At 40.1% G+C, this 19426-nt stretch overlaps 2 protein-coding genes across 2 annotated transcripts; one reads left to right on the top strand and one right to left on the bottom strand.

Moving 5' to 3' along the window:
• Positions 1–8832: 8832 nt before the first annotated feature.
• LOC123308386 (protein ALP1-like) lies at positions 8833–11186 on the bottom strand. Its single transcript, XM_044891009.1, has 2 exons — positions 10911–11186; positions 8833–9761 (listed from the first exon to the last, which is right to left on the bottom strand). Exons 1-2 carry the CDS (start codon positions 11102–11104, stop codon positions 8882–8884), a joined length of 1074 nt encoding a protein of 357 aa, XP_044746944.1. The 5' UTR covers positions 11105–11186; the 3' UTR covers positions 8833–8881.
• LOC123308387 lies at positions 9754–10882 on the top strand. Its single transcript, XM_044891010.1, has one exon. The coding sequence runs from the start codon at positions 9842–9844 to the stop codon at positions 10676–10678; it is 837 nt and encodes a 278-aa protein (XP_044746945.1). The 5' UTR covers positions 9754–9841; the 3' UTR covers positions 10679–10882.
• Positions 11187–19426: the final 8240 nt, after the last annotated feature.

The following is a 19426-nucleotide window of genomic DNA, read 5'->3' as shown; positions in this document are numbered from 1 at the left end:
AGGTTTTTCACCAAAGCTGCAGAGACAGTGGGAGGGACCGTATGAAATAATCAAGAGGATAAATGATGTAGTTTACCGGATAAGGAAGCTCCCCAGAGGAAAACCAAAGGTTGTCCATTTCAACCGATTAGCCCCGTACGCGCAGGACGAAGAAGAAGTACGTCTTGTGGAAGCCCCGATGCAAGGTAGCAGTGATTACCAGAAGTTTATGGATTGTTATGGTGAGACACGCGTTGCACGGTTCGGCGTTACACAGGAAGTACATCAAGATCTCTTTACCGTGTCTAAGGAATACTCTCTCGCTCATTGCGTAGCGGAGGACCTTCGTATGAGCAAAGGAATAGCAAGAGTATTCAGAAATAAATTTGGACGTCAGGAACAACTATTGCGACAGCAGCCAAGAATCGGAAAAGTTTTGAAATTGAAGGCTGAAGGTCGGTTCATTTATCACCTAGTCACGAAGCAACATTCCTATCAGAAGCCAACCTATCAGAATCTATGGACGGCACTGCATAGCTTGAAAGAAGACCTGCAACGCTTTGGGGTTAGGAAATTAGCTGTTCCCAAGCTCGGTTGTGGATTGGACCAGCTAAATTGGCGAATTGTGCGAAGCATGCTGGAGGTGGTATTTCAGGGGACTGGTATAAGGATCCTGGTGTGCAGTTTCAACCCAAAGCAGGCCAGGGAGCCTGGAAAAACTGTGGAGTGCTACTTCCATCAGAATGGCTACTGTAGGAATGGTGATGAGTGCAAGTTTCGCCACGGTCCTCGGAGGAATTCACTAAATCTGTTCTGGGACAGAACAGGCTTAAGGAGGGGACAGTGTAACCAGTCCGGCCCTTGCGGTCGGACCTTTCGAGAAACAGAGCGGTCGAGAAATTCCAGAATAACCGCGAATCTACCTGAATGTTTCCGGCGCCTATATAAGCCCAGCGGAGGAGCAGGTAGGAAGTACAAGTACAAGGATAGTTACAGTGCAAGCGACTAGTGGAAATAAACAAGAGTGGAAATAAATAGTAGTGTAATAGTTAGTTTGTGAATTATATGTGTATTAAGTGTAAATAAATAATTTTAATAAGTTGGACGTTTTGATTAAGCGAAGAAAACGTTACACTATCTATAAGACATTCAACAGCTGAACACTCGATTACAAATGGAACTGAAAACTTAAGATCGGATCGTTCTTTACAAGTGATCCCTCCTACAATATATGGCGCAGCCGCCGTGTTTACCTGTTTCTCGCGTGAAAAAGGAAATTAAATTATAGTTCTCAAATTTGTAGTTAAGAAGCTCATATTCACTTTTCCAATGTTCTGTGATCGTGACAAATGACACAACAAGTTCATTTATAAACAGTTCTAACTGATTGAAACAATTTCCTATCGACTGAACATTTTGATGAACGATGCTATAACGCCTCTTCATTCGGTGATTTTGCTCTTCATCAGACGAAATGAAAAAGGATTAAGTCTTACTCCTTCCGGCCATTGGGGTGAAGTACCAACCAGGCGCGTCTCCAGGTGGCGGATAGGAGGGGTCCTTCTGCTAATGATTACAAATGAAGCTGAGGAGTGTGGGACTATAAGTTGGCTCGTAGTCTTAAAAACACTACTGGTAGCCTTCCAAAATCCCACCGCGGACCAACTTCTCCTGCCCAGCTGTAGTGTCGTGGCTAAGGGCCTGCACAGGATTAACGGCGCCAACTTTACCGGACAGTCAAGGACTGGCGGCAGTTGACAAATCATGCAAACTTGTTTGCGGGGGATCTTGCCTTAATTGGCCGGATCGAGAGGAGACAACCTCATCAAAAACCCCCTAGTTCAAGGTGGAACATCCTATGCCGAAGAACTTCCTCTTTTGAGTAGCTCATTGGGTTAAGATGAGTTCCTAATAGGCGAACTCCGGACACCTGCCGCCCTTCGGTTTCAATATGGCTTACCAGGGTGAGGGAGCACTGCCCTAGCGGACATTTATTTCTTTCCTTCTCTTGGGACCGCTTATGGATACCAACACAGAAAAAACCAACTCACCAAAACCAGTCGAGACGGGGATCAATCCTATCTCGACGACCGAAACCTCGAAAGAGGAATGTGCAGAAATCGGGGTGAAACCTGATTCTGCCATTACAAACCCAACCCTAGGCGCAGAGGAGAAATCCGGAACCGCCCAAGGGGAGGGTATCCCCGAGGCTCCAATCGCTGTAGTCGCTAAGGAGGTTGAGAATATGAATCTTACCTCCAAACGCAGGCGAATGGCGGGAGCAGCGACTACAAGTCGGCACTTGCGACAGTTGCAGATCAAGCCGTGGGATGGGGCCAACCTCCGCATCGTCCAGGGAACGGAGCTGCCAAAGCCCTACGTATGCGTAGCATACATCCCTGATCCTCCACTAGGAGATCGACCCTCACAGGATGAGGTGCTGACAGGTCTGAGTGTGATGAACCCAGACCTGGAAGCAGAGAGCTGGGCGGTGTTACACCACCAGGTTTCAGGGCCGGGCCGGAAATGGACCTTCTCTGTAGATGTAGAGCTCCATGTCTAGGCTCAAAGCCCTGAACATGATGCCCTACTATGGTTTCGGGAGGGTTACCTTCCGGGCCAAAGAAAAGGGCATGGGTGCCGACAAAGAGTCGAACACCCAAACAAAGAAAGAGGAAGGAGGGGCCAATCCCTCCACCTCCGCTGGCACCTCCAAAGGTGAGCTTGCTGAGGGAGAGAGGCCTAACTCTGCTCCCTCGACGAGCAAAGCGCCGCAGGCATCCCTTCCCACCGGGGCTCTTCCCAAGTCTGGTAAAACGGCCAGGAAGGGGCCGGCGGTGGGAAGAAAGAAGTAAGCTGCAACATCTAGTGATGGCGCGGCTCTTCAAATGCCTGCAGGCTAATGTACAACATTCCAAGGCTGGATCCTACCTCCTTGGAAAAAGCATCCTGGATGAGAGGATAGATATCGCCCTCATCCAGGAACCTTGGGTTACTTCCCGAGGCAGAATCAACGGCCTCAGTAACCTTCCTGGCAAGGTAATATCACTTGGATCTGGGGAATCACCCAGGTCCTGTATCTTTGTCAGGAACACTATTGACATTTTTGTACTTACAGGATTCTGTTCCAGAGATGTAACATCCATCCTGGTAAAACTTGCCATGGAAACGGGCACTAAAGAACTGGTCATCTGTTCTGCCTACTTCCCTGGTGATACCATGTTCCCCCCGCCAAATGAAGTGCGAAAATTAGTTGCCTTCTGCAGGGGGAAAAACCTTCAACTCCTCGTTGCTTGCGACGCCAACTCCCATCACACTACGTGGGGTAGCACGGAAATCAACGAAAGAGGTGAGTACTTATTCGACTTCATTCTAGAAGAAGCGCTTTTTGTATTGAATCGGGGCTCTGTTCCAACCTTTGTTACGAAAAATCGGGCTGAGGTATTGGACATCACGCTCTGCTCGCAATACCTGAGCACTAAAATCACTGACTGGAGGGTTTCTGACACGCCCTCTGGCTCAGACCATAGAAACATTCAATTTAACATTGAATCAGGCGGTAAACCCATTCAGGAATATCGCAATCCCAGATTAACCGACTGGGATGGTTATAAACTATCCCTCTAACGGAATCTGAGATCCATCAACGTCAACGTTAACAATCATGAAGACCTAGAGAGGCTGGCCAACTCAATTGGCCAAGCTATAGTCTCGGCATATCATGAAAACTGTCCACTAAGAAAGAAATCCGACAATAGGAAAGTATCTTGGTGGAACTCAAAATTAGAGAAACTTCGAAAAGAGGTTCGGAAAAAATTTAACCGAGCAAAATCAGCAGGTGAGTGGGAAGTGTATCGTCAAATCCTCACCTTGTACAACAAGGAAGTGAGGAAGGCCAAAAGGGGGAGTCTTGGGAAAACTTCTGCAGCAGCATCGAAGAGCAAGCGGGACAAGACTCCACAAAATTCTCTCCAGAGAGCCGTCTTTGACGCTGGGATCTGTTAAAAGATCAGACGGCACCTATACGGCCTCTGGGGCGGAAACCCTTAAGATCATGGCTGACACACACTTTCCGGATCACGTGCTGATTGATTCCGCATCTGCGGAAGAAGGTAATTTCACCAGTCGCCTCAAGCGACCCAGAAAGGAATGCTGGAAACTTGTCAACAAACTTGTCACTGCGAGCGCGGTGAGAAGGGCAGTCTTATCCTTTCTCCCATACAAAGCGCCAGGTGACGATGAAATATTTCCAGCTCTACTTCAGCACGGACTGGAATGCTTAATGTCTTACCTCATTAGGCTCTTCAGATCCAGTTTGGCATGGAATTTTATACCATCCAACTGGAGGAAGGTCAAAGTCGTTTATATTTCCAAGGCGGGAAAAACAGACTCACAGCCTAAATCATTCCGACCGATCAGTTTAATTTCGTTCGTGATGAAAACTCTTGAAAAGATACTAGATGAGCACGTCAGAGAGGTGATTCTACGGAAGCATCCCCTGAGTGCTCATCAGTATGCCTACCAGAAAGGCAAATCCACAGATCTTGCCCTCAATAATCTTGTCGGCAGGATCAATGAATCTCTCAACTCCAGGAAGATTTCAGTGGCTGCCTTTCTGGACATTGAGGAAGCCTTTAATGCTGCCCTTACTGAATCTCTAGTGAGGGCTGCCAAGGTAAGAGGTGTCCCTCCTACCATATCGAATTCGATCAGCACAATGCTGAGCTCCAGAAACATCATAACCACGCTTTGTGGTGAAGCACTTAGATTCAAAGCAGGCAGAGGTTGTGCGCAAGGAGGTGTACTATCACCCCTTCTTTGGTCACTTCTGGTTGATGATCTAATTGCAATTATCAGCTCGCTTGACGTATATGTTCAGGCTTACGCTGACGACATAGTTGTTTTACTGGCGGGTAATGACGATGTAATCATCTCAGATGCTCTTCAGGAAACACTAACAGTAATTCAGGGTTGGTGTGATGGGGAGCAGTTAGGTGTGAACCCCTCCAAGACCCTGATTGTCCCCTTTACCAGGAGAAGGAAATTTCAAATCTCTCCTCCAACTCTCTACGGTAAGACTATTCCACTCGTAGAGGAGGCCAAATATCTAGGCATTACCCTGGATAGGAAGCTTCTATGGAACTCCCATGTGGAAAAAGTCGTCCACAAAGCCAGGCACTCCCTATGGGCCTGCCAAAGGATTTGTGGAAGGACATGGGGGATAGCGCCGAAGCAGCTCCGCTGGCTATACGTCACGGTGATCAGACCATTGATCACCTATGGCTGTGTCGCCTGGTGGTCCTGCACTGAACGCGTTCTAACCCAAAACAAACTTTCCAAACTCCAAAGAACGGCTTGCCTCATGATTTCGGGGGCATTCCGCTCTACTCCAACTTCGTCCATGGAGATGCTATTAGACCTCCCTCCCCTTCACATTTTTGTCCAGGGAGAGGCAAGACTAGCAACCCACAGGCTCCACCACCTTACCGTAAACGAGCCTGACAAACTCACTTTCGTGCCCAGTCGTCTGTCGGCCCAAATGGAGGCTGACGAGGTGATGGGCATGAGAACTGATCAAATAATCACAAGAACCAGTACCGAAGGAACATTCGTTTCTCTAATTCCAAGCAGAGACGAATGGCTCCATCACAAGGATTTCTATTTACAAGGACCTTGCTGGTTTACTGATGGCTCCAGAACCAGTCAGGGATCTGGAGCCGGAGTCTACAGCCGTAGACCGCTGACCAAACTCAGTGCTAGTCTGGGAAAGTCGGCGACAGCTTTTCAGGCAGAAATCTTCGCCATTGATCTGTGTGCAGGCCATTTACTTGACAGTGGCTGGGCGGGCAGATCGATAAAAATCCTTACGGATAGTCAAGCTGCGATCAAATCTCTCGCGGCAGACAAATGCAACTCGGCACAGGTATTTGAATGCAGATCTAAACTCACCAAATTGGGAAGTTCAAACAGACTGCAACTGATTTGGATACCTGGACACTCTGGCTTCAGTGGCAACGATGTATCGGATGCTCTGGCCAGAGAAGGCGCGACATCAACGCTTATTGGCCCGGAACCCAGTATAGGAATTCCTAATTCCTTAATCAGGGACCGAAACAACAGCTGGATAAGGCAAAAGGTCCTGGAGTACTGGCGCAACCGTCCTGGATTGCGTCACTCGCATAGGGCTATTTCAGTGCCTCCCAGCCCATACACCAGTCGCTGGCTAGAATTTTCTAGAACTAATCTGAGATCCATAATAGCGGTTTTTACAGGACACTGCAGACTCAGAGCCCACCTCAAAAAACTCAGCATCGTCAATGACCTACTCTGCAGACTCTGCTTAGAGGAAGACGAAACAATTGAGCATATCCTCTGTGACTGCCCGGCGGCAGACAGGGTCAGACTCGGAGTTTTCGGCTCTCCGAAGATGATCCTAGAGGAACTCAAGAATCACTCCCCCTCCGACATCATCTCCTTTTTGGGTAGGATGGGACTAGAGGGAGAGATTTAGCTCTTTGAGCATGCTTGTGTGCTACAATAGACCGTTGGTCGCGGTGGCAGGTTTGGGTTAGTCCGTCCAACACACCCAGCAATCAGTAATCAGTACTCCTTCCGGCCAAATTTCAGGGTTCCTCAGGGCTTCAAAAAGATGATCAGGTACCATTATCTTGAATGAGGAATATTCCTCTGGTCTATTCGATTTCATTCTGGAACATTTTACATCCTTAATTCCATTTTTCTCGAGGTGACCAACAATGACACTCTCCTCCATATTCGAGTGCAAATTACGTACATGTAAATATTTAAATTTAGGTGCTGATTTTATTGCTATGTTGTCATTTTTGCAAGTAACCAAAATGGGATTGCTACGATGACGTCTTTTTCGTTTTTCAACTACAGTAAAACCTTCGTTATCAGTTGTTTTTGCTATCTTGTTGGCTGACTGAACATTGGAAAGCAAAATTTGAGCTTCTGCACATTTCGAAGTCGATGTATTTTGTGCTATAGCTTCTTCCTTATTCACATCTTGTCTCTCCACATTGGACTTGGACTCAATGGAACCGGACACGCTATGTGACAATAATTTGTTACCTGAAATAATTTTAGTAGTTGCCGTTGTAGAATTGTCAACAACTACATCGGAAATTTTCTGAAGGTTAAAGATCACGCATATCAGTTTGTTTTTTCTACTTTTCCGTACCTATCTCGAACACTTCCCTGCAGTTGATATTGATATTGAAGAAATATATCATTACCAACAGAGGAACAAGAAAATGAAGAAAATACTGAATTTCCGGAAATACTATCTATTTCACCTATCACCATCTCTTATATTCGGAAGTGAGTAAAATGTTGCGTACTGATCTTAAAATGAGAATATCAAACAGAAACACCTGTTAATGCTTAGGTATGGTTTTTTCGCATAGGCAGATAAAACTTTTCACAAGGCTTATTATTTTAACGTTTGTAGATCGACATTGTTCGATATAGGCTTACAGAACTCAAGAAAATCCAGATTGACCTGGTGGTCATAATATAATACGATCTTAGACAGACTAGTCGATACGAATATTTTGTTAAGTCTGTGGAACACTTCAGATTCAATAGATTGCCATTTGCGTCGGACCTCGGCTCTACCCAATCGTAATGTCAAGAACAGCGTTGTCAAACCTCCGAACTCGGTAGAAACGTCTGCGCAAAATCGGTAGATTTGGAAATCGGTAGAAGAATAATTTTTTCATGAATTTCAATTTCTTGAATAAAACATATAAAAAAGGGAACATATTCTCTGAGAAAGGTCAGGGTAGTAAAGCACTTTATTTATTTCCTTAGAATTAAGGTTTTCCAGATCCATACATAGGAGGAAATGAACATTTTTTTGGGGGGAGGACGCCTAAGGGAGGTTTGAGGTGACCTCAGGTAAAGATGTTGAGTGGAGAAGATATACGAAAAATCTAGAAATAGCTAAAAACAACGAAAAATGCTCTTACTCTTCCTTTTTTCTTTGTAGTTACCCTTTACTCCACCTTTTCCTCTTTTTCTTTTTTTTTCTGGGGAGGAGGCACCGTGGACATCTTTGGGGAGGGGTCACGGCTTGTTTTCGACATAGCCAAGGTTATCCATGCACTAATGTCAAAATCAAATCAGTTTGACCCTGTCTTTTATATCAATGTTTCTAAGTTCAATAAACTGGTTTAAGTTTCAATTTAAATGATATCTTCGAAATTAAAATAATAGGTAGATTTCTCTGCTTTCGATATACGATATACATATCGGGATATTAATCACTAATCAGCCTTCGAATCGACAGAAATACCGAAAAATCGGTAGGTTCGGCATCGCTCGTGGAGAATTCAACGGAGCAGATTCTGCGCCATAGAGCCTGTCCAGATGCAGCGAGAAACGCGCGATTCACTACGCGCGTTTCGAAACGCGCGTGTCGAGATACTAGAGCACAGTAGATCCCGTCCACATGCACACGCGCGTGCAATAAAATCGCAAATTCGACGCAAGCAATCGCAGGGATCTCGACTCGCGCGTTCAACGCGCGTGTCGAGATACTAGGGTGTCAATGGGAGCGTCCAGTACACATGCGTTGGTTGCTGCGTGAGGACGGACTAAGTAAAATTTCAAAATGGAACGCGATAACATCGATATCGAACGATTCATCGATGAAGTGGAAAAGAGAATTCCGTTGTGGGACATGGAGTCTCCCCAATATTCTAATCGTATTTTAAAGAAAAAATGTTGGGAAGAAATTGTGAATTTATTTTCTGAAGGAGGTGATTCAGAAGAGAAGAAAAGAGCATTGGGTAAGTAAACCATTTTTATTGATGCGTGCTGTAGGATTATACGGAATAAAAAAGTACTTCATTACATTATATAATACAAAGGTAAATTATTAAATCATTTGATTTTGCCAGGGCAGTTGACCCTCGTTTACAAAATAGTCAGCAAATCGGTCTCTTGTATTACGGGAACTTACACTTGGTCTCGCGGTATCACCTTGCACACTATTCAATGATGTATTATATAATATGTGATCGAATCTATAACCATCCCTTAATCTGACATAGTTATGGAGAACACAGCAGGCTTTGATTATGTCTTCTGAAAATTCTATATTCACGTTGAGTGGTCTGTGAAATATTCTCCATTTGTTCACCAAGATACCGAAACAGCATTCGATATAACGTCGTGCTCTTGATAATCGGTAGTTAAATATTCTTTTTTTATGAGTTAGCGATTTACCACAATAAGGCCGCATAACATTTTTCATCAGAGCAAAGGCCTCATCTCCTACAATGACATAAGGTGAAGGAGTCTGATCTCTTTCCGATAGCGGTTTTGGATCTGGAATGTTCAGTTCATTATTCATGAGTCTTTCATAGAACCTGGAGTTTTTGAAAATGCTGGAGTCATTACTCTTTCCATATGCTCCAATATCTACTGAGATGAAACAATAGTTTGCATCGCATATAGCCAATAATACAGTCGAATGAAAATTTTTATAGTTGTAGAAAAGTGAGCCAGATTCGACAGGTTTTATAATTCTGATATGCTTTCCATCTATGGCGCCGATACAATTCGGAAAATTGGTGAATTTTTCAAACCCTTCTGCAATCTCTTTCCATTTTTCTTTTGTGGGTTCTTTCATCACTATATTCTTCAATTTCTTCCAAATGACAACACACGTTTTCTGTACGATTTCGATTATTGTCGACTTTCCCAATCTATAGGCATAATGAAGGTCTGCAAAATAACATCCGGTAGCCAAATATCTGGAACGAAAAATAAATCGTAATTAATTCTTCTAAAAAACAAATTAAAGTACCTTTCAGTCGTTACAAATACTTTATATATGTTAATGGTTCCAGGAATTTCACTTCAAAAAAAATGGAAAGGGCTACGCGACAGTTTTGTGAGAGAAATGAGGAGAAAGAAGAATGCGCCATCAGGTTCCGGAGCTTCTTATGAAACATCCTATATTCACTTTCAAAGATTGATGTTCTTGGAAAGATCTGTACGTGATAAGTTTACCGAAAGTAACTTTAATAATTCGCAAACATCTACCGATTATGACCAAGACGTTTCAGGGGACTGCGAAGATATAGCCAGACCATCAATGCAAAGTCATACAAGAAAAAGAAAAAAAATGGGTGCTGCTGATGCAGAATTTCTGGACATAATCCAAAAAAATTTAAATGAACATCAAACTATTCAGCATCCCAGCATGACGGAGCAAGATGATGACAAACTTTTCTGTTTGTCATTACATAAAGAGCTATTGAAAGTGCCTGAAGTCAATAGACTTCAAACAAAAATTGAGATGATGCATGTCCTCCAAAGAGGTCAGCAGCTCGGACAGCAGGTTCCAATAGTGTCACCTCATCAAATGTCATTTACACGTACAACGAATATTGCTCAGCAGCCAATTTCGTACGCACATTCATATTCCCAACGACCGGGCAAAACCACACACCGGGAACAGGGGGAATATTCTCAAACAAGGTTTATTTCTCCTTTTTCGCAGTATGGATCTCCATCCCCTCCAATGTCATCATTCTCAAAAATTATTAATTCTGGGAGAATGAGGCATAACGAGAATGAAACGTTGACACCAATAACTTCATCTCCAGCATATTCCATAGAGATGCAAGAATCTCCATCTATGGAGCTATTTCACAACGAGATTTAGAATGTATTTTTAGTTACAAGATGATTTTTTGTATGATTTTTTTCCATTATTAATCACCTTGTTTTATTGGATAATTGTTCAGTTTTGTTTTGGATTTGTATATATTTTGTTGAATATAAATTATCTATTGCTGAAGTTATCAGTTTCATATGATTTACCTACCTACTGCCGGAATGGAAAAATTATATTGACATTGGAAAAATAGAGAATTCTAAAAAAAAATATTACTTACCTAAGAGTGATCACCAGCTTTTCTTCTGCGGAAACAACATCTCGTACAACATAATTTTGACTTGGACTTAAATCTTCTTTTATAATTTCCAGCAAATCGTCAAAAGATTGTATTGACATCCGGAAATAGTTGAAGAACTTTTCATTGTGCTCTCTGAGATTCGGATATAATGTCATGAACATACTCTGAGTCATTCTGTCAAGTAGGATTGGGTGAACTCTATATCGTCTATTTTCTCTTTGTTTACGCCGTTTCCATCTGCGGTACGCGAGCCATAACCAAAGAGTAACAACAAGAGGTTTCACTCATGAATTTTGGTTGATCGCCTGCCTATGACCTTGAGTGCTGTCTGTGTTGTGGTAGGGGAAAATAAAGAAGGACTTCCGATGTATTTTGTTCTCTCTCTGTCAAATTTGAATTTCAGAATGTAAACATCAACAATAACACCTCTATTAATACAGTTGACTAAGGATTAGGTTCTCGATTCAGATTTATCTGTATTTCAGAGTTATTAATTATTATTATTATAAGATATTATTTGTGTTCTGTAGTTATTACCTAAGTTGTACTCACATAATCGCAAATTACTTGAGAGCTTTTCTAATTGCTTACTAGAAATTTGCATCCTGCAGTATTAATTTTCAAATTGCTTCTGAATTTTATTTTAGATTGCACGTTTTTTGTTTTATTTTTAGGAAACTTTGTTAATTCGAAATGCATGCCAGCATGGATAGTCGCAATAGGAGCAAAAAGTGCTCTATTAATAATTGTTCTAGTTCCACAGGTTCTAGATTTTTCAGATTCCCTAAGCCAGATGACGTGCGAGTACTACAGTGGAAATTGGCATGTAGCAGTGAGAACATTTTCATGAAAGATCCTGCTATATTATATGCCAATAATAGAATTTGTAGTGATCATTTTGAATCACATTTCATGACAGGTCACCAATTGGACAAGCGTGCTGTTCCTACCTTAAATTTGTTTCAGAAACCGAAAACAAACGATGTTGGAACGCAAACTGAGAGTTCCAAAAGGACCTCAGAAATTGCCACGCAGACCATGAATTCAAGACAGAATATCTTACATACAGAGACCCAAACATCACAAGCACTATCGTCACAAACACCTAGAAAGGAAAGATTGAGGAATTTAGTAAAGGTATGTTATTTATTGAAGGTTTTTCTTCATGATTTCATTTTTGTTATTGTAGCTGAAGTCAAAAGTTATTCGAAGGTTGAATATGGAGAACGAAACTTTGGGGAAATGTTGTGAAAACCTACGCTCCGAAGTGGGTTTCATAACAAAGGACATTTTCAAAAATGCTTGTGCAGTGCACCTTCCAAAAGTTTTGGGCAATTTAGCACAAATTGTCTGTGACTTAAAGGATAGGAAAGCACAGGGCCGAAGATATACAAGTGAACTGAAGCAACACGCTTTATCCTTGTATTATTCCAGCCCAAAGGCATATAAGAAAATGGTTAAAAATTATTACTTTCCCTCTGTCTCCACACTACGAAGAATGACTGAAAACATTCAGAGAAGACCAGGACTGAATGATTTTGTGTTTCGAAGCCTGAAATGGAGACTACAAGAAAAGAATAGAGAAGACAGGATTTGTGTTCTTTCAATGGACGAGGTCTCTCTAAAAGCCAATCTGGAATATGACCCTAAAAATGATGAAATAATTGGATTTCACGACTTGGGTTTGAACTTTTCCATATATAAAAAAAAAGTTCAGAACATAATTATCTCATATTTTTTAGGAAATGGAAAAGAATTCATACCAGCTAAAAATGCATTGGTACTCATGGCAAGAGGAGTTAAAGACAATTGGAAGCAGCCGCTGGGATACTATTTTCTTAATACAGTTTGCAGTGCAACAGACTTGAAAGTGATAGTGTTCGGTTGTGTTGAAAAAATGTTTGATGCAGGACTTGATGTTAGAGCTCTCATATCTGATATGGGCTCTAACTTCGTTTCATTTTCAAAACAGTTGGGTATAAACACGAATAATTGCAAATTTCAGGTTAATGGCAAAATCTTAATCTATATTTTTGATGCTCCCCACTTGATGAAATGTATGAGGAACCTATTGTTGAATCATGAAGTTCACTTTGAAGATCAAATAGCGAACTGGGATCCTATTGAGGCACTTTATAATATGGAGAAGGATAAAGATTTAAAAATGGCAACAAAGTTAACAGATGCCCATATATACCCAACTTCATTCCAGAAAATGAAAGTCAAGTATGCCACTCAAGTTTTCAGCTCAACAGTAGTTTCTGGTGAGAGATATTTTCCAAAATGAATTGTTATTAATGAATTTGTTTATTGAAGCTTTATCAACCTATATCGCGAATGGCAAAATGTCTGCTTCAGCTGCAGGCACAGCACATTTTCTGGAGCAGTTTGACCATTTGTTTGATATTTTGAATTCGTCAACTAATAAAACTACAAACCGATATAGACGACCATACACAGGATCTGAAGACCAGGAAGACTTTTTATTAAGAATGTTGGATGCTCTGAAGAAAATCAAAGTCTTTTCTACAACTAATGATGGTAAGAAAGATGTAACCGGAACATTCAAATGTATAAGTTGCTTTCAGATCACCATTAGTAGTATAATGAATTTGTGGCAAAATCTCAAAAATGAGGGACTTCAAGATATGAGGACTAGACGTTTAAATCAGGACTGTATTGAGAATTTTTTTGGTAAGATAAGACAACAGGGAGGTAATTCATTGAATCCAACACCATCACAATTCATGCATGCTTTCAAAAAATTGTCTTGTATGGATTTGTTGGATTGCGTGGATACCTTCAACTGTGCTGCTGATGTAGACAAGCTTTTAATGGCCACCGTAGACTTACCCTCAATATTAGAACCTAATATTAGACAGCCAGAAAGGACCCCTTTCAAGGTATAGTGTTGGTGGAATGGTTTTTTTGGGCTATGGAGTGTTCTTATATTTTGTTTGGCTTTCAGAATTACGTTTATTTTCAGCTTTTATTTTTTTTCACAACAATAATTTGAGTTCGATCAAAGAATAAGGGGTACTCAATCTATCCTGTAATGAAATTGCATTCATTCATGTCGATATATGCCCCTAATTCGATTGAATTTTTGTTTTTGTTGATTTATTTTGAGCATGTTGAAAACGTGCCTGGTGAGTAATTTGTCTGATAGGGATTCAGATGGTAATAAGTCTTCTCAATTATTTTTTAGATAACTAACACAGATTTCAGAAGAAATGATTTGCCCACAAAAAATGTGGAACAATATATCAGCGGATATCTTCTCAGAAAATGTTTAAAGAAACATAGATGCACCGAGTGCCAAAATTATGCGACTCAAATGGAAGATATCAAGTTGGATAATATTTTCTGCCATTTCAAGGGTATATTTCACATTCTATAAATATATAAATTTGTTTTAAGCATGTGTATTTGCAGCTAGTGCAAGTAAATATGGTGAAACGACAGGAAATTTCGGGAAATTGTTGGCTCCAGCCGAATCTTTCGTGCAGTTTGTTTCATCAATGGAGGAGATATTGATGGCCAATGTAAAATTAGTGGCAACTAGGACGCCTCGTCAACTTCTTTTTGAAAAATTGAGAGCTATTCCTTTCCATCACCCTTGCTCACAATTTCCTTATGAATATTTGATTCATTTATATATTAGAATGAGGATATTTTACATTGTTAAATATGCTAATCAAAATTTCAAATCCGATGAGTGCTTCAAAAGAAAAACCAATAAAATGAGAAAATTACTGATATTGCAACACCAATAGTGATTTCAATAGTCAAAATTTCAATAGTCAAAATTTCAATAGTCATAATTTCAATAGATCTGTTCCATAACTCTCAATTTTTCAAAAATCAAGATGGATATTTTGTTCAGGGATTTGCATCCCATTGTGAGTGATATTTTTAATGAACAGAATTTTGTTCCACTCAATTTCAACTTTTCCTAAGCCGTAAGCAGTAAGTAATGTGATCATCAAGGACAACATTGGAAAAAAAATCCTCATGGTGCAAATGGACTTCGCTTGAAGATGCTTTACATCTGGATTGAAATGCATATTACTTTTCTTTATAATGTAATTACATTATAATAAATAAATAAATAAATAAATAATGATTCCATTTAGAATTCCTTTCTGAAACCTAACAAATATGTATATAAACTTATTACCAAAGTTATTTGTGAGCAAATGGGTTTTTATAAGAACAAAAAAGCAAATTTCAGCCATGTTTTCTTATGAAGGTGAAGCACAAATACAATTTTTCAGAATGTTTAAAGAAATATTCGGAAAAATCATCCAAAAATGCTGGAAACAGCCCAATTAATCGCCATCAATAATAATAATAAATATCAAGTAATCTATCTACAAATATACCCCGTAATTTCTCTACCATAGCATTTATTTTATATAACGAGTTCCAGCCACATTGATTCAGTGCAAACGATTTCAGAGTCTGAACGATTTATTTCTCATTTTCCATTTAGAAAATTATTCATAAAAATAGAATTTCTTTGGCAATTGACATTAGAAATTGACCGCCGACAAAAAGAATTTCGTAACCATGGTAACTTCGGTTCGAAATTGATCTTCGACCTGATTGGTCCACAGCTATCACAAGTCTCTATAGACGGCTGTGATTGGTCACCCAGGTCAGTAAGAGCTCAGATGGTCGAATGGGTGAGATTCGGTTCTTCTGTATTCAAGGTTAAATTTCTGTGGACGAGGTCTTGCCTTGTAAATTGACAGAGTGAAACCTCTTGTTGTTACTCTTTGCCATAACACAACCGCTTGACTGCACTTCATTTTGTCGAATGAACAGCAACACCGAAGATAATAATATTAAATACTGCACTGGAAACTCGCTATATGTGGACGCAACATGAAATACTACGCGCGTAGCCGATCGCGCGTTTCTCGCCGCATCTGGACAAGCTCTTAGTCCAGATGTGTTCGGCTGTAGTCGTAGGGTACATTAAGGCATGCGCATGCCATTTCGTGTTCTTTATAGTTGCGCGTAGAGGTAAAAGATATCGTTGTGTAAAAAAACTTTGCCCGAAACGATGGTAGGGAGGAAAGGTGCCACAGATGTGAACTTAATTCTAGAAAAATTGATTTCACATAGAATGAATTTAATCACCAAACTTGGAAATCCGAGTGATGAGATATGGCGGACTATCAGTTCAGAATTGGCTGAGAAGATAACTCCTGAAGCTTTGTACACTTTTATACGGAAAAACAGTCATGACCGCTGGAAACTCCTAAATTTGACAGAATCCGATTTCAATCGTAAAAAAATTTATCGCGAGAGAACACAGTCCATACGAGGAAAAACAGGATGAACTGCAATTAGAATTAATCCTGAACCCTTCAACCCATCAATTAATCATCGATTCGGAGAATCGAAATCGAATGAAACCAGGGTGGTGCGATGAATTTTTGAATGTGTTGAATAAAAATGATAAAACTTCAAATTGTATATGGGCTTTCAAAAAACATTATTTCGGAGTGGACACCTTTCTGAAAAATTTTAGGACGGTGCGTGGAGTGCAATGCTTCTCTAGTGGGGACTATTTATGATAGATATAATGAGGATTGGTGTTTGAAGTTTTATGTGAACATTTCTTCCGTTAATGATGTCTTGTATACTGGGGACAAAATGAGAAAGCTGTCTGGACCGAGGAGAGAAAAAATCGAAGCAATATTGAGTTCAGGTGAACCATGTATCAATGATTTGAGAGAGGAGGTATTTAAAGGTGAAGACTATAAAAATCTTCCAAAGTTGGAGACATTACGAAAATGCAAGCAGGAATATAAGAACAAGGAAACAAGAATTGGCAACAGTAAAGAATCTAATCATATAATGAAATTAGGCTGAAGGACTTCGGTCGATGGCCATTATAGAACAGTTATTATTATTTGAAATTAGTTGAGTACAAATAGACTTAACCATTCAAGTTTTCTATGAAAATGATAGCCATTCATAATTTTTTTTTTCATTATTGGAGCAACGAACAAGAACAAGTTTATAATAATTATCGTTCAAAAAGCGAAATGAGTATTTTAACCATTGATGCAACAGGAGGTCTCGTCAGAAATTTGCAAAGGCCATATTAAAATACTTCCAGCCATGTATTCCTGTATTCAGGTGTGATCCATCAAGGTCATTCGCATGGACAGATTCCAGTAACCCAAATGTTATCCGAATGTCATGACACAAATTCCATATCTTATTGGCTAAAAAATTGGTTGAAAACAGTGAAAAAGCCCAAAATAGTTGTGACCGACCAGTCCATGGCTCTTCTGGGAGCTACTTGTTGGGCATTCAATGATATTCTTCTGAAAGATTACATCGACAAAATTTTCCAAAATCTGCATGGCGATACTCGAGCGGTACCACCTGTATCCTGATAAGGGTGGATTATGCCCATTGCATTAAAATCGTGCTGCGATGGGGTTGTTTTAGGTCGAAGAGTCGTAGAATCATTGAATTTTACGTGCATTTAATGGCCCATATTATAAAATGCAAATCCTTTGAGAGAATAACTGCTATTCTAAAATCAATTCTCATTACCACAAATAGTGAGCTTGTTGGTCTGAAGGATGGTGAACCTGTTTCAGCTCAAACACATCGTGAACAACTAAAAAAATTAATTTGTATGGATGCTGATCAAAACATGCCCTACGAAAACGACTCCGAGTTTGAAAACTTCGATGTAAACGATGATGAGATAGAGAGTGATTTCTATAATTGGTTTGATCGAATTCTCGAAGATGCTCTGAGGTGTTGTCGTGTAGAAACTGACGAAGACAATTTCCATTACTGCCCTCAGATCAACCAATATTTAAAAAAGTTTATCGGAACTCTTCCTCTGTGGTCTGGTGTAGCTGTTCCAATTTTCAAATACGGATTACAAAGTCAGAGGAGACAGAGGAGACAACGTAAGAGGCAGTGGTACAACCATGTAAGACGGATGGACGAGAACAGACTTCCGAGAATAGTCCTAGAAAACAACCCGCCTGGCTCAAGACCTCCCGGGAGACCACCTAAAAGATGGAGAGATAGTTGGCAATCTACCTCTCAGGAAGAAATGCAGAGGCAGCTTCAGAACTAACAGATCGACAGATCTCCAAGAAGTAGCAGAAGAAGAAGAAGAAGAAGATTACAAAATCACTCATCATCTATAGTGGAGATTGATTTTGCGGATTTAAAAGCTTAAACTCTTAAACAAGAAAATGTACCTCTACGGATGGATGATTTTTTTTTCATTCACTATAGGGCCATACAGAGTATGCTGCTTATAAGCAAAAGCGAAGAAGAGAAGACGAAACACTCAATCGGTAAGAAAAAAATATTATTATAAATACTTTATGCATTATTTGATAATATTTTTTAGCTCATGATGACATTTCCAGAGATGACAGAATGCAGCATGACGATTCCACATCTCTTGTACCTATATAACTTTCCTGTGATCAACATCCGAAAATACGGATGATGAAAACGGTAATCCGAAAATACCTCATCATGATTTTTCTCGTGATTATTTTCCTAAACTTTAAAGATTACTTTTTTCTACAAGCGTGCGAGTTCAACCCTTTTTAGCACCCATTTCAAGTTGCAAAGAGTCACTTTCGCGAACGGTGCGGGAAAAACGCCTGCTGTTTCTTTCCCGCACGCATTTGAGAAATAGCAAGAGTTTTTCCCGCACGCAAATGTTGAAGAATAAATTCTGTCATGTCTCTATGCACCAAACGCCAATGATATAATTATGGTTACGACATGCAAAATTACGCAATTAATTTATACAACGTGTCCCAAAATTCGACGATAAGCCGGCGCCGTAGGGTGTACATGGTCGTGACTACTTCAGAAAAAATAAGAAAAAAAATCCAGCTCACTTTGTTATTTAATTACAAAATAATTTAGAAATTCTTCGAAAATTAAAAACCTTCATGACATTTTAAGTTACTACGGCCACAATTTTTCAAAAATTTTTGTAAATTTTTTTGTGTCGGCAACTTGAGTAGTACTGCTGCCCACCACGATTCCTAAATCTCCTAGAATACTTATAGTTTTTACACAAAAAAAAATCAAAATATGGTTTTCCCATAAAATTTTGAAAGATTTTTCCGTTCAGCCCAATTTCCCTCATTGTTTTGTTGAAAAAAGTATGGAAACTATGGCGGCAAGTTTTTCTAAAAATTTACACAACTAACCAAGATTCCAAAATAGTATAATAATCCAAGAAAAATAGTCGCAAAAAAAAATATGCGTACCATTTCTTAGAAGGACTAAATTACTTAATTGTTCTCGTTCATAGTGACAATTTTTATTATGTGCCGAAATGAGATTGTGTAAAGTCATTTCTTGGAATTTCAATGGGGTACGTGTGTTGTTGATGAAATTTAGAAATTAAAGAGAAAAATATAGCGGGAGATACACCTTAGAGAAGGATAGTAGATGTTCTTTGTTTAATAACAATA

This window comes from Coccinella septempunctata, chromosome 2 (assembly GCF_907165205.1).
Source record: "Coccinella septempunctata chromosome 2, icCocSept1.1, whole genome shotgun sequence".
In the NCBI taxonomy this organism is placed as follows: domain Eukaryota; kingdom Metazoa; phylum Arthropoda; class Insecta; order Coleoptera; family Coccinellidae; genus Coccinella; species Coccinella septempunctata.
Note: the sequence above shows the minus strand (reverse complement) of the source record. Positions and strands in the feature narration are given on the sequence as shown.

Excerpts from the sequence above, each read along its gene's own strand:
- LOC123308387 (XM_044891010.1), top strand. The coding sequence starts at position 9,842 with ATGTTAATGGTTCCAGGAATTTCACTTCAAAAAAAATGGAAAGGGCTA.
- LOC123308386 (XM_044891009.1), bottom strand. The coding sequence starts at position 11,104 with ATGACTCAGAGTATGTTCATGACATTATATCCGAATCTCAGAGAGCAC. Across the intron at positions 9,762-10,910 it reads AAGCTGGTGATCACTCTTAG|ATATTTGGCTACCGGATGTT; the intron begins GTAAGTAATATT and ends TTTTCGTTCCAG.